The sequence below is a fragment of the Heterocephalus glaber genome, unplaced genomic scaffold, assembly GCF_053883595.1.
Source record: "Heterocephalus glaber isolate CG9 unplaced genomic scaffold, H.glaber_assembly_v1.0 deba00001564, whole genome shotgun sequence".
Lineage (NCBI taxonomy): Eukaryota > Metazoa > Chordata > Mammalia > Rodentia > Bathyergidae > Heterocephalus > Heterocephalus glaber.
Genome location: NW_028258351.1, coordinates 11,220,515 through 11,232,889, shown reverse-complemented (window position 1 = coordinate 11,232,889; position 12,375 = coordinate 11,220,515). Strand labels below are relative to the sequence as shown.

The window sequence follows — 12,375 nt, the reverse complement described above, 5'->3', positions numbered from 1 at the left end:
AGTAGCTTTGTAGTATAGTTTCAAGTTGGGGATTGTGATACCCCCTGCCATGTCTCTGTTGCCTAGAATTGCTCTTGCTATTCTAGGTCTCTTCTCATAACCAGAAATTCTAAAGGTTTGGTAGGTGTAGGATGGGGACTACCAAATTGTTTTATGCTCTTGTTTTAATTTTTTTTTAAATTTTACTGTTATTTAGGCTATATAATTAAGGGTAGGGATAGTGTATTAGAAAATTTTTTTTAATGTTTTGCATTACATTTAAAAACCTATAATTTTGATATTATTTCAAAGTTTTCAAACGTCAAAATATGTTCACAGTGTTTTATATAAAATGTGTAAGATATAAAATGCTAAATTCAGAAAATCTGTTCTACTGGCCTTTAAATTTCAAATTTGAGTACTTTGGGAGGCAAAATCTTAAGAAAAATTGTAATCTATGAAAAAAAATTTCATGAAGGATACCAATATTAGATGTTAAAAATGATACTGTAAATATGTTTTTGTCTAGGTGTGACTGATCAGACTTTCTACATAATATAATTGGTAGCCTGTGAAAACTAGTCCTAAAGTTGTTTATACAATAGTGAATAAAATTAAATCTACAAGAAATGTTAGTTTTAAAATATTAAAATGATGGAAAATGATATAATTGTAATAGTATCATACCCATAGTATAATCACCACAAGAACTAGATTCAATATAAAATTAAATTCAAAAATTAGGAAAATAAAATATTTAAAAGAAAAGCAGCAATTTCACCTCTGAACATATATTCAAAAGAACTGAAAGCAGGAACTTAAAGAAATACCTGTACAGTTGTAATCACAGCATCATTATTCACAACAGCCACCCAAATGGGTAACCCAAGTGCACATTTATAGATGGTATGAATATAAATGTGAGGTATGAGTGTGTGAACGGATAGAAAAGAAAGAAAAGTCTATCACATGGTACAACATGGATAAAGTTTCAGGACATTAAACTGTATGATATAAGCCAGTCACAAAAGGACAAATATGGAATGGATCTACTTATATGAAGTACCTAAGGTAGTCAAATTCATAATAGAAACAAAGTAGAACGGTGGTTGCTAGGGGGTGGGGCATTTTTGTTTAATGAGTACAGAATTTCAGTTCTGCAAGATGAAAAGCATTCTGGAGCAGGATGGTGGTAATAGTGGCAAAAAAATGTGAATGTACTTAATGCTACTGAACTATATACAGTGGACCCTCAAGTTACAACTGGCCTGACATACAAACAACTTGCACTAGGACTAGAATTTAGTTTTAACTTATGAACAAAGTCTTGAGTTATAACTCAAATGCCGGCCACTTGTGTTTCCAGATGATCTCAGATACAGATTTAACCCTTAAAGAGTTCTGGAAGGAACATTACAACTTCCTTTCCTGTGTGGGGTCAATTAAGAAATCCTGGGCCAGTATTTCTGTAAGGACACTGAGATCTGCCTGTATAAAGGAGAGAGACTTTGAAGGCTGTGTAGAGGAGCCCAAGACTTCAATTGACCAACTTGAGTTCCAACCAGCCCTAGCGAATGAATTCAGTTTGTAAGTCAAGGGTCTACCATACCTAAAAATGTTTAAAAGATGGTAAACTTTGTTGTATTTTTACCATAATTAAAAATAAAAAGATAAGTTAAAGACTGTCAGAATCCAAGATTAATAAGTAGATTACATTTTACAAATATATTTATGTAATTAAGCAGAATAAATATAATCTAAATGTAGCATTTCACTTTTAGGTTTTTCAAATTAATGACCTGTTAATTAAAGACCGTTTAAAACAACTATCAGGGGCCAGGGATTTAGCTCAGTGGTTCCGATGCCTGCCTTGCAAGTGCAAGGTCCTGAGTTCAATCTCTGGTAGAAAAAAACCAAAAAAACCCAACTATCAAACAATTTCTAAACCCTTTTAAAAGATTATATCCCATATAATTTACTATGAAGTACATCTTATTGTATTTACTTTTTAAGAAACTAATAATTCCTCCAAGATAGCCATACAATGATATATTAACCCATAGTTTAGAAAAACTAAAACTGGGGACACAACTGAGGAGGTTTTGGGGATGTTTCTAATTTTTTGTTTAGGCTTTAGTTAGGCTACTATCACTGACAGAAAATTCACTGAATATATGTAATATTTATATAGTTTTATGTATATTAAACATTAAAATTCCTACTCTTTATCTCAATTTAAAATGATATTGTCTTTCTCTATATGCTTATAAAAATGTATATATTTAACCTACTTCGGTAGACTGCTTTCCACTGTAAGACATTTTCTTGATGGCCACCACTTCATTGGTACGTACATCTCGTGCCTAAAAAAAGAACAAAGAAAGGACCACTGTAAAAATAAATAGATTATGCCTGCACAATCAGTTCTTTGAAAATAAAAAGGACTCCAAAACTGCTTATAGTTACAGGAAATAGGAATATGTGAGCCAAAGCACACAAAATAGCAGATATGTAAGATGAACAAGTCTAAAGATCTAAAGTCTTTAGAGCTAGCAAACTAAAGTTAAAATTGTATTAGGGACTTTTGTTAAGTAAGTTGGTTTTAGCTATTCTTATCAAACAAAAAAAGTAACTATGTAAGATAGCAGGTATGTTAATTTACTTCAGTTACCATTTTACTATCTATAGGTATCCCATATATGTGAGTTGTAAACTTCAAATATATACAATAAAATTTATTTTAAAAAATAAACAATACAAAAATGAAATTTAAAAATAACTATTATTATGGTTTCATCTAAAATACCCCCCCAAAAGGTTCATGTGTTCAGAGGTGGGGCTGTCAGAAGGTGCCTGGATCACAGGAAAACTATAACTTCCTCAGTGAATTTAATCTATTAATGAGTTCATAGCTGAAGTGCTGTTTTTTTTGGCGGGGGGTGGGGGGTGGGATGTGGATACTGGGGACCAAACTCAGGATCTTGCACTTGCGAGGCAGGCTCGGTGCCACTAAGCTAAATCCCCGGCCCTGAAGGCGCTGTTTTTGATGTGTGACCTGTTTGGAGTTAAGCTAGAAGAGTGTTCTTGTCTGGGGTCCCTTCCCCACTTCTCTGGCCCTTTTTCTCTTTCTCTCCTGGGCAGCTTTCCTCCACCATACTCTTCTACTATGATGTATCTGCCTTGGAGCCAGAAGATCATGTACTGAAACTGTGAAGCAAAATAAATCTTTTCTCTTTCAGGATATACATGTCAAGCATTTTGCCCCAGAAACATAAAAGTTGACCAATATTACTCTACAGCAAAACTCATAAAATTATCCAGGAGCTGGTATTTTAGAAAGCAAAAAGCATGTTTGTCTTTGAGTAACCCAGTTAAGAGGAAAATACAGAAATTTGAGTAGTAATACAAACAGAGACAAAGTAAGATTGGTCACATACTAGTCTACACTAATAAATTTGAAATCTCAATGAAATGGACAATTTTCTAGGAAAAAATGCATTACTAAAACTGATGTAAAGAAGAAATGGTGACAGATTAAAAAGAATAGCAATGAATTACCTTTAAAATAGCCTTCAACAGAAAAAAAAGCTTTACCAGGAGAACTTTTCAGGACACAGGGAGAAAAAAAAAAGAAAGCTATCTCATTAATTTTATGAAGGTAGTATAACCTTGTAGCCAAAACCTCAGAAACAGCACAAAGTGGAAAGTTATAAAAATAGACAAGAAGACTTTAATATTAACAAACCAAATTTGGGGGGGGGGGTACCAGGGATGAAACTCAGGCCCTTGCGCTTGCAAGGCAGGCAGTGGCACCACTGAGCTAAATCCCGGGCCCAACAAACCAAATTTTATTGGACATGAGAAGATCGTTTGGATAAAATATACAATCACAGGAATGTAAAAGATTTTGATACTAGGAAAACATTTTATGGGTTAGGGAAGTAGCTCAGTGGTAGACCTTTTGCCTATCATGTGTGAGGCCCTGGGTTCAATCCCTAACAGTGCAAAATAAATAAAAATGGGGTCGGGGATTTACTCAGTGGTTCCATCACCTGTCTCCCAAGCGCAAGGACCTGAGTTCAATCCCCGGTACCAAATAAATAAATAAATATATAAAAATGATATTAATCCATCTAAAAATTTCATAATTCTTCATATATTTTTTAAGTCAAAGGGGAAAAAAAACCACATATAAACTTTCAATAACTGCTGAAAATGCAGGAAGGGCTGAATTCTAAATATATTCAATTGCCTAGAAGGCCAAACTCTTAGAAAACCAAAATTAGAAAGGTAATACCTAACTGAATGTGGTAGTGTCTCTACACTGGAGGCTCAGGTAGGAGGATCACAAATTCTAGCCTAGCCTGGGCAATTTAGCAAGACCCTGCCTCAAAAATATAAAAGTGCTGGAGATATAGCCCAGTGTGAAGGCAATGGGTTCAGTCTATTACTGTTTTTAAAAAAAGGTAAAGGGGGCTGGGGATTTAGCTCAGTGGTTCCACTGCCTCACTTACAAGTGCAAAGACCTGAGTATGATCCCCAGTAACAAAAAAAAAAAGAAAAAAAAAGAAAGAAAGAAAAAAAAAAGGTAAGGGGCCTGGGATTTAGCTCAGTGGTGCTGCCACCTACCTCGCAAATACAAGGTTCTGAGTTCAATCTCTGGTACAAAAAAAAAAAATTAACAGAACTACTGGACCAGGGATTTAGCTCAGTGGCACCATGCCTGCCTCGAAAGCACAAGGTCCTGAGTTCAATCCCAGGTACCAAATAAATAAATAAATAAATAGCCAATCAAAAAATATTCTGCAGCTCATCAGCTATGCCCTACTAAATGAATCCTGAGAAGAATTAATGATATATCAAATTGAAGTGTTAGTGGATTACTACTTACTGTAACGGGTGAAATAGACCCCTGCAGGTCCTGCTTAAATATAATTTTTTCTCCCAAATCTCTACTTATCTGTGAGCCCTCTGATTTTGATCATTAGGTATAAATAGCTACATTCTAACAATTTTATTAAGATAAAATTCATAGTCCACACAATTCAATGATTGTTACTACATTCACAGATATGCACAACCATCACATTTTCAAACTTTTTCCTTAACAGAAAATCTTAAGTAGTTTACAATAAAAACTTTCTCCAGAAAAAAAAAGAAGAAAAGAAAATTCCTGTGCCATCTTTACCTATCATTCTCCTATCTCCTTACCCACCTCCTACCCCTAAGAAACAATCTACTTTCTGTCTCTAAAGATTTGTTCATTTCATATGAATGGAATCATATGTGGTCTTTTGTGATTGACTTGTTTCACTTAAAGTATTTTCAAAGTTCATAATCACTATAATGATATTGAACATCTTTTCATTTGCTTCTTAGTCATTTATGTATCTTCTTTGGAGAAATGTCATTCCAGAGCCTTTACTCATTTTTTAAACCAAAAATTGTAACACTGAATTATGCATTTATAAGTCTATGTAATACATAGGACAAAAATAACAAAGGATATAGAAGGGGGTAAATGATTTCTACAATTTACTTGCAGTGATGTAACATTAACAAATGAATAGACAAGAGAATGAAAATTCTTCTAGTAGAGAGTAAATAAGGTAACAAAAGTTTATGAAAGTATTTACATAATAAAATATTGCATAGGTAGGAGTTAAATGAGCTATTCGTGACTAAAGAGGAACACAATACTACATTAGGTATTCTCATCATGAGAGAAACTTTGGAGTAAAGATAAAATTAACTGCAAGTTTAAAGGCAAACTAGATACTGTAAGAGAACAAAAGCAGAACAAAAATAGGGTGCACGGGGAAAATTACAATCAATGTTTTTAAAACTATCTGTATATGATCTCAAGATTAATATGAATCACGCTGAACAATTTATGTAACCACTGAAAATACAAATCTTAGCCAGGCATGGTGGTACACACCCATAACACTAGCCTGCTAGGAGGCTGAAGCAGGAAGATCACAAGAATTTTTACAAAGTAAATAACTTTGTATCATACATGGTCAGCCACATTTATTAACAAGCTACCTAGTTCCCAGGCCAGTGTTCTCTTTGGCTTTTTTATGGTATGTAAATTACATCACAACTGTGGCTCATCTACTGCCATCACATTTCATCTACTGACCCATCTACTGACATCACATAGGCTCTAAATATTTAAGGTCCTGGAAGCTAAAAGAGAATGTTTATCTTTCCTGTCATCAAGAGACAAAGATCCTCTTGGATATCTGACTCTCTGATTTGGTTTGAAATACCAAATTCCAGTCCTTGATTAGCTTGCCTGATGATGGCCAGGCTGGCTGGCTCAATTAAGAACATTTTTTAATTTAATGTGATTCCTACTACAAATTAATGAAAATTCAGTGATGTGTTATATTTAGTTATCTAAAAAAGATTTGATCATTGGCTCTTTCCCCTACACACCCTATAGATAAATACTGCACATTTAGCCCTGTCATGGGGTGGGAGTGAAAAGAAACATAAAAACAGAAGAATGTACATATACACATAGGTTTATCTGATACCACAGAATATTAAGGTTAGTGACCTAGAAATAGATTTATAGAAAAAATACTCAATTATGGGATACATTAAATTTTTCCTTATCTGTATGTTATGTATGTACCAGACATCAAGGCAAATAACAAAAAACACCTGCTCTAAAAAGTTGCTCCTGACTCTTCTGTTTCCATTCAGTTATTCCTGGGATTGTTCTAGCCTTAACTTTGGTTTCTTAGCTTCCTAAATCAGCATTTAAATGCCCCCACCCCTATTTTATTTTGTAAGTCAGTTCAACAATAAAGTTGGTATGGCACAGCAATCCTTTGTTACACCTTCCTCTACATCAGAAATCAAAGGCTGGGGATTTAGCTCAGTGACAATGTGCCTGCCTTGAAGAACAGGGTCCTGAGTTTGATCCCTGGTATGGGGGTGGAGGAGTGGTAGAAAGAAATAAAAAAATTATTTCTAAAGGGTAAGATAGGGGCCTGGGATTTAGCTCAGTGGTTTCGCCACCTGCTGTGCAAGCACAAGGACCGGAGTTCGATCCCCGGTGCCAAAAAAAAAAAAAAAAAAAAAGGGTAAGATAGAAAAGATTTTAGGCTTTGTGGGCTACATATAAAACCTCTGTTGCATATTCCTTTTTGTTATGCTGGAGAGGAACCCCAGGGCTTTGTGTATGGATAGGCAACCTACCACTGACCTCAATCTTCCTCCCCACCATTTCTTGTTTTTTTTTGGTAGTGGGGATCAAACTCAGGACCTTGTGCTTGCGAGGAAGGCATGGTGCCACTGAGCTAAATCTCCGGTCCCCGTCTTGTATTTTTTAAATGTAAAAACCATTTTTACTGGGGCCGGGGATTTAGCTCAGTGGTTTTGCCTCCTGCTGCGCAAGCGCAAGGTCCCGAGTTCGATCCCCAGTACCAAAAAAAAACCCCCCCCAAAAAAACATTTTTACTTTGGGACCTGAGAAAAAACCAGGTAACAGGGCCCCTTCTCTGACACATGCCAATCTTCCCTCCAAATTGCTCCAAAAGAGAATATTCACAAAAGGAAATAGAGTATTTCTGCTATACTTCAGTGCTCACCTCAGAACTTTAGAATCATATTTGTTATTATATTGTTGAAGTTGCTTCAAGAGCCCTTGTCTTTTTTCTTTCTCCTATCACATTCTTAGTTGCCACCACACCTTTGATTCCAGACATACCCTCTTCATATATATTAAGTATTCATCAACAAAGACTACTAGCAAAGCTCTGGATTTGGGATAGTGCAATTTTATACTTTTAAAAATTTAATTCACTGACATTCTGCCAATATAGGATTTAATTTAGTCCCTTTGATAAGTAGAAAAGTATAATAAACATCACTCCCCATTGGACAGATCATATGGGTAGGTTAAGGAAGACAGAAAATTTACTGCAATCTGTACTTTACAATATGACAATGAAAGACCAGCTGCTCAAAAAGAAAATATCTTTACAGAAGAATACATGAAAATCCCATAAAAGTACAAATAATATCAAACACCAACTGAAGAAACTTTCATTTTTAATTCTTGCCATGATGTTTGTGTGACACTTTTCTAAAGTCAAAAACAACCACAAATGCAGGCAATATGGATAAAATAAGTATATGAAATTATTAGAGAGCAATAAATACAAGTAAGACTACAATCGTTCAAAGAAAAACAGTAAACAAAGTAAGCTTCAAGTTTATTTGAGTTTCATCCCAGATCTTGTGGTAAAGTCCAAATTCAACAAGGAAATCAGGCAGAGAAGACCATAATTAGGAGCTGCCAAAAATATATAGGACTATAAAAGGCACAATCTCAGAAAAGAAACAAGCAAGTTCAAAAAGTGCAAATTTCCCTGAAGTAACTAGACAATTCTTAATTACAAACTTTGCAGGAAAAAACTCCTAAAAACCCAGCCGGAAATAGCAGCTCAAAGACTAAAGACAGAAGAACAGTTTTTGAAGACAAAAAATGTCAAATAGGTGGAGGCAGGAATTTAAACCTCACTAAAATGACTGCACTATGATAAATACCCCTGACACTGCTGGCATTTCAGATGAACTATGCTTTATAATTAAGGGTGATGGAATAGAAGGACAAAACTGTCATCAGCTAGCCCTGACGAAGTAAAATCACCCCTACACAAGTCACTAGCATACCAAGTGAATGCCACAAAAAAACATAATGGTGGCAGGCTCTATGGTGCACACACCTCAGCTACTTAGGAGGCTGAGGCAGGAAGATCCCAAGTTCAAGGCCAACCTAGGCAATAAGACCCTGTCTCAAAATAAAAAAAGAGCTGAGGATGTAGCTTAGTGCTAGGCCTGGGTTCAACTGTCAGTAACACACAGACACAGACACAGACACACCCACACACACATCCACACAGAAAAAAACCAGTCATTTTAAAAGTAAAATATATGAGAAAAAGCAAAAATCAGGAGAAAGATTAGAGTTGAAATACTGTAAGGTTTTTACATTGTTTGAATATGTACTGTAATCTCTAGGATAACTACAAGATTTTTTTTAAAAGTTTTACAAAAAGGGGCACTTATTGGGAAAAATCTATTAATATTGTCTTCTTAGTTTCTGATTTTTTTCTCCCAATTAGAGAATTCTTAGAGATGAAACACAAGCGTATGTTTGATTTAAAAAAAAAAAAAATCTAGAGTCTACATCCCTATCTCTTTTATCAGGCTCACACACCCTGGGAAACTCTTCCCTGCCTGAGTAACTCCAGGGCCAAATGCTGGACGTCTGTATGCCACAGAGCCCATTGAAATTATTTAACTAGCCTAACCTACAACTGACTATCCTGTCTTGCCTGTTTCTTTCCAAAGAAATCACAATAAAGTCTCTAGCTTGCATTTTCTCCTTGTTCTCTGCCTCTGACCTACCCTGGTACTTCCTTATATAATCCCCTGAGGCAGAGTATCCCTTTTTTCCTGGATCTGTGAGTATAACTACTTTTTCAATGGCAGGCATTTCTGGCTCTATCTGCATCACCATACCTGAATAATAATAAAAATCTGTACTTTTTTTTTTTGGTACTGGGGATCGAAATCGGGACCTTTTGATTGTTGAGGCAGGCGCTGGAACCACTGAGCTAAATCCCTGGCCCAAAAATCTGTACTTTTAAACAAATATATAATCATTAATTCAAAAGATGGCTAGAGACAAGCATCGAACAGGAAAACAACAGACTTAAACCCAATTAGATTACCAACTGGCTTCAAATATAAATAGGCAAAAATAGTCCAATTAAAACAAAAATAACAGCTGGATGTGGTGGCCCACACTTGTAGTCCTAGTGAATTATGGAGGCTTAAGTGGGAGAGCATGAAATCAGTCTGGGTAACATAGCAAGATATCATCTCAAAAAAGAGGAGAGGTGTGTGAAACTCAGTGGTAGAGCATTTGCCTAACGTATTTAAGGCTCTGAATTCTATCCCAAGCACTGAAATAGTAGTAATAATAATGAAGTGGAGGGCCGGGGATTTAATTCAGTGGTTCTGCCACCTGCCTCGCAAGTTCAAGGTCCTGAGTTTGATTCCCAGTACCAAAAAAAAAAAAGAAGGGGAATAAAAAATAAAAGTCAAGTACATATTGTATGGCAGTATCTGATTACGATCAGAGCAGATTTTAAATATCCCTAGAGATTAAAGAGCAAAATCTTGAATGACAAATGAGGCAATTCAAAAGAAAGTTTCAAAAAATGCTAAATTCATATATTCCTAGTACTAAGGTTTAGAAATATATAAATCAAAACAAGACAGCACTAAAAGAAAAAGTAAAAAACAATCACACATAAACCTTGTAAAGTACCACCTCTCTCTTACTGATAAAATAAACAATTCAAAACAAAAAGAATAAAACATCAAACTCATTAAGGATGCAAAAGATCTGAAGAAGATAACCATATTTACATTTCTGACATAAACAGAACATTACAGGTAACAGAATATAGATTATGCATAATTTCTGGTGCATACCTGGAGAAAATATTTGCAAAATATAACGGCCTGGAATGGTGGCACATGCCTGTAGTCCCAGCTACAGGCAAAGCTAAGGCAGCAGGACCTCTTAAGCTCACAAGTTTCAGACTAGCCTGGTTTTGAGGCTCTCTCAAAACAAAACAATACTGAAAGTCAATTACACATCTATCACTAGTGCTCAAATTATTATTGGTACTGGGGATTAAACTCAGGACCTTGCGCTTGCAAGGCAGGCAGCGGCGGCACCACTGAGCTAAATCCCTGGCCCAACAATTGCTCAAATTAAAATGACATCAATACCAAATGCTGGTGATAGTATAAAGTTTCTAGGTCTTGATAAAAAAGTGTAGTAACTGGCTATACTTTTTATTTATTTTTGAGGCTGGGTCTTGCCATGTAGTGCAGGCTGGCCTTGAACTTGCTATGTAGCCCAGGCTGATCTCAAACTCATGGTGATCCTCCTGCTTCAGCCTCCTGAGTGCTGGGATTATAGGCATGTACCACTATGCCCAGCATATCTATAAAATCACACATACACTTGCCCTATGACCCAACAATTCCATCTGCAGTATTTACTGCAGTAAAAGGAAAATTTAAGTCCATAAAGAGAAGTGTTTAAGGATATTAATAGCAATTTTATTCTTAATAACAAAAGAACTGTAAACAACCTAGCTTCTCAACTATAAAGAAATAAACTACAGAATAATCAGGTTAAAATGTGAGAGTTAATTTTATATGTCAGCTTGGTTGGGTAATAATACTCAGATATTTGATCAAATGGTATTCTAGATGTTTATATGACAGTATTTTTAGGATGGGACTTAAATCAGAAGACTCTAAAAAGCAAATTGTCCTATAAAATGCAGAGGGGCTTCATATAATCAGCTGAATGCCTTAGGAGAACAACTGATATCCCCTGAGGGCAATAGAATTAGGGTAGCCAACTGTCTTCTAACTCAAACTTTTCCCTAGGTCTCCAGATTCCTAGCCTTCTCTGTAAAATCTGGGCTTGCTAGCATTATGAGCCAATTCCATAAAATACATTGTTTTCTTTATTAATCTGTGTGTATGTGTCTTATATATCTGTATAAGAAATTACCAAATAAATAAACATCATAAAATATTTTCCAGCTCAGTGGTTCCATTGCCTGCCTTGCAAGCGCAAGGACGCAAGTTCGATCCCCAGTACCAAAAAAAAAAATTTTCCTTAAAAAAGATTCTTTAAATTAATATATTCTTTCTGAATCTATTCTGTTTCACTCTTTGCCTACTTGGGCACTAGTGCCACAGGGCTTTATTTATTATGTTATAGTTTTTAATAATTGACAATTCATGGCTCCCTTCAATAGTCTCCTTTTTTAATATCCTTTTATATTATTTTCTAGACTAGTCACATTGCTTTCATCTCCTTTCTTTTTCCCTCCAAATTGACAAAAACAGTCATAAGGAAGAAATATGATGATGTTCATCACATTATTTTTAATAGCAAATAGATGGGGAAAGCATCTAAATATCTAATTATATGGAATGATGAAAGCAATTACATTATATAAAATATATATATGATGAATCTGAAAAGCAACTAAATGTTATATATAAACAATTAATGTGAAAAATAAACATAACAGAATGCATAAAATAAATGACATCTATTTTAGAAAGTAAATTGTGAATGACAGAATTATGTGTTAAAGATATACATATGGTGATCAACCATCTCAGTTTGCCCTGGATTGAAGGGTTTTCAAGATATGGGATTTTTACTGTTAAAACTAGCAAGGTATTGGCCAGACATGGATAACAACTCATCCTCAGTGTATTTATAATATTTCAAAGGCTAAAAGATAAAAATGAAATATTATCAAC

At 35.1% G+C, this 12,375-nt stretch overlaps 1 protein-coding gene across 1 annotated transcript in view; it reads right to left on the bottom strand.

Moving 5' to 3' along the window:
• Taok1 (TAO kinase 1) overlaps positions 1-12,375 on the bottom strand; it is a 121,540-nt gene that overhangs the window by 54,684 nt on the left and 54,481 nt on the right. The window contains exon 3 of the mRNA XM_087191948.1: positions 2,271-2,342. Within this exon, the coding sequence (XP_087048074.1) occupies positions 2,271-2,342 (72 nt within the window). The remainder of the gene's footprint in view (positions 1-2,270; positions 2,343-12,375) is intronic.